The sequence below is a fragment of the Etheostoma spectabile genome, chromosome 8, assembly GCF_008692095.1.
Source record: "Etheostoma spectabile isolate EspeVRDwgs_2016 chromosome 8, UIUC_Espe_1.0, whole genome shotgun sequence".
Lineage (NCBI taxonomy): Eukaryota > Metazoa > Chordata > Actinopteri > Perciformes > Percidae > Etheostoma > Etheostoma spectabile.
The window spans coordinates 17980867-17982725 of NC_045740.1; the positions used below are offsets into that span (position 1 = coordinate 17980867).

Here is a 1859-nt window from a genome sequence, read left to right on the forward strand (position 1 = left end):
TGTGTGTGTGTGTGTGTGTGTGTGTGCGTGCGTGTGTGTGTGTGTGTGTGTGCGTGTGCCATCTTCCAGTTCAGGTGTATAGTGGGCATCAGTGGGAGTCACGTGCAGCCGGTTGACGGATCTGTGGAACAATTAATGAATTTCTTTAAAGAGTAAGTTCATCTGCCTTTAGTTACATGAGATGACTTAGATTTATAAAGCTACTACTACTTAACTACAACTGATGAGAATAAACCTGCGATCTGAATGACCCCGTGATCTGTCCTCTAACACCAAAACGTCTTTTATGTGTCCAATCAGAAACACGGAGAAGACTCGCTTCAACAGTGAGAACCACGTGATCTGCCGCGATCTGCTGCTGCCCATCCCCACCGACCCCTCCCTCAAAGTGGACGTGAGTACACCCCGGCAGAATATCTCCTCATACAGGTCATTTTCTATTTCGTCAATGTGTTTTTGGTCTAAAAAGCTAGCGTCTTTTTGTCTCTTTATGGTATTTTTTGCCTTTATTTTGATTCTACAATTGTACCCAGCAAGAATTGAACAGCTTTTTTAACAACAAAACAGGTGAACAACTTGTACTGTAGCTTCTTTGTGGAAGATATTTACTGCAACTGCAATGTTGGGGAATTTTGCAAAACAACAGCAACATACTAATTCTACAGGTGCCGGTAGGTGTAAAAACATGTAGAGGTAAAAAAAAAAAATTCTTCTTCTCTGGTCTTTCACAGAAATCCATTTCCTTCTCAGTTAAGCCGGTTATTTCATTTGTTTCAAGATACACAGTCCCTCCAGAAAAACGCGATACTGCGATCGCATAATTCAAAGTCCGCATATTTATGTGGGGGATTCGCATCTTTTCAAATACGACGCACTTTCGCCGCATTAATTGCCGATTTCCGCGCAAAGTAATGTGGGGCTTGCATGATTTCATGATCCCTGCATTTTTGTTGCAAAAAAGTCACATATGTTAGCAGAAAGTTGAAAAATGTTAAGTTTGCTTCACACAAGAGAAGCAATTTGCCCCTGTTGCCATGGGAACGTTATGAAGTGACGTAATTACGCGACAAGACAAACAGTCTCTTTTTCGTCAAACCGCAATTTTTGCAATTTCCCGCAATTTTATTGCATAAAATTGCATAAATATCCCGCATATTCCATTGCATTTTTTGAGAAAACGTGCCGCATCATCAAGGGTTTTTGCCCGCAAAAAATCACAAAAAACCTTTTCTGGAAGGACTGGATATAAAACACATTTGGGGATTTGGTGTGTGCACGATCACAGCTTCAGGCTAACCTTTTACATCCGCTGCACTGGTGAGCCTCACTTTCTCATTTAGCTGCACCAGAACATCACTTTGGTGCACCCAAAAATTGATTGAAAGATTTCCAATAATGATATAATAAATCCAATAAATAAATAAACTACAGCTGAAACGCTGCTGCTGCTGCTGTTTGTCTCTGAGCAGGTGGGACGACTCCAGTGTCCTCTGTTGCTGGTTGTAGGTGAGGACGATCAGAACTGGCCCGCCTACGAGTCTGCTCTGGACGTGAGTTTACTGGGATGATGTCATCTGCTCTGGAAAACAAGCTCGGTCACAAACTTTTGAACAGTGATGTGCATATTTACAAATGCTACAGAGCCCTGGAAGTCGAATGTAAAGCGCTTTTCTAGTCTTAACGACTACTCAAAGCGCGTTTGCATCATACAGGAACCGTTCACCATTCACACACATTCACACACTGTGGCCGAGGCTGCCCTACGAGGTGCCACCTGCTCATCAGATACACACTCACACACACATTCACACTCCTATGGGGGCTTCAGTGGGTTCAGTGTCTTGCCCAAGGACACTTCA

The 1859-nt window shown here is 42.9% G+C and overlaps 1 protein-coding gene and 1 long non-coding RNA gene across 3 annotated transcripts in view; both read left to right on the top strand.

Moving 5' to 3' along the window:
• LOC116693762 (peroxisomal succinyl-coenzyme A thioesterase) overlaps window positions 1-1859 on the top strand; it is a 10596-nt gene that overhangs the window by 6198 nt on the left and 2539 nt on the right. For both annotated transcript variants that reach the window (XM_032522989.1, XM_032522990.1), the window contains exons 7-9: window positions 70-152; window positions 301-394; window positions 1470-1550. In XM_032522989.1, the coding sequence (XP_032378880.1) occupies window positions 70-152; window positions 301-394; window positions 1470-1550 (258 nt within the window). The remainder of the gene's footprint in view (window positions 1-69; window positions 153-300; window positions 395-1469; window positions 1551-1859) is intronic.
• On the top strand, window positions 411-1213 carry LOC116693816 (uncharacterized). The gene is made up of 2 exons (XR_004332999.1): window positions 411-841; window positions 1080-1213. It is a non-coding gene; the product is annotated as an uncharacterized LOC116693816 (long non-coding RNA).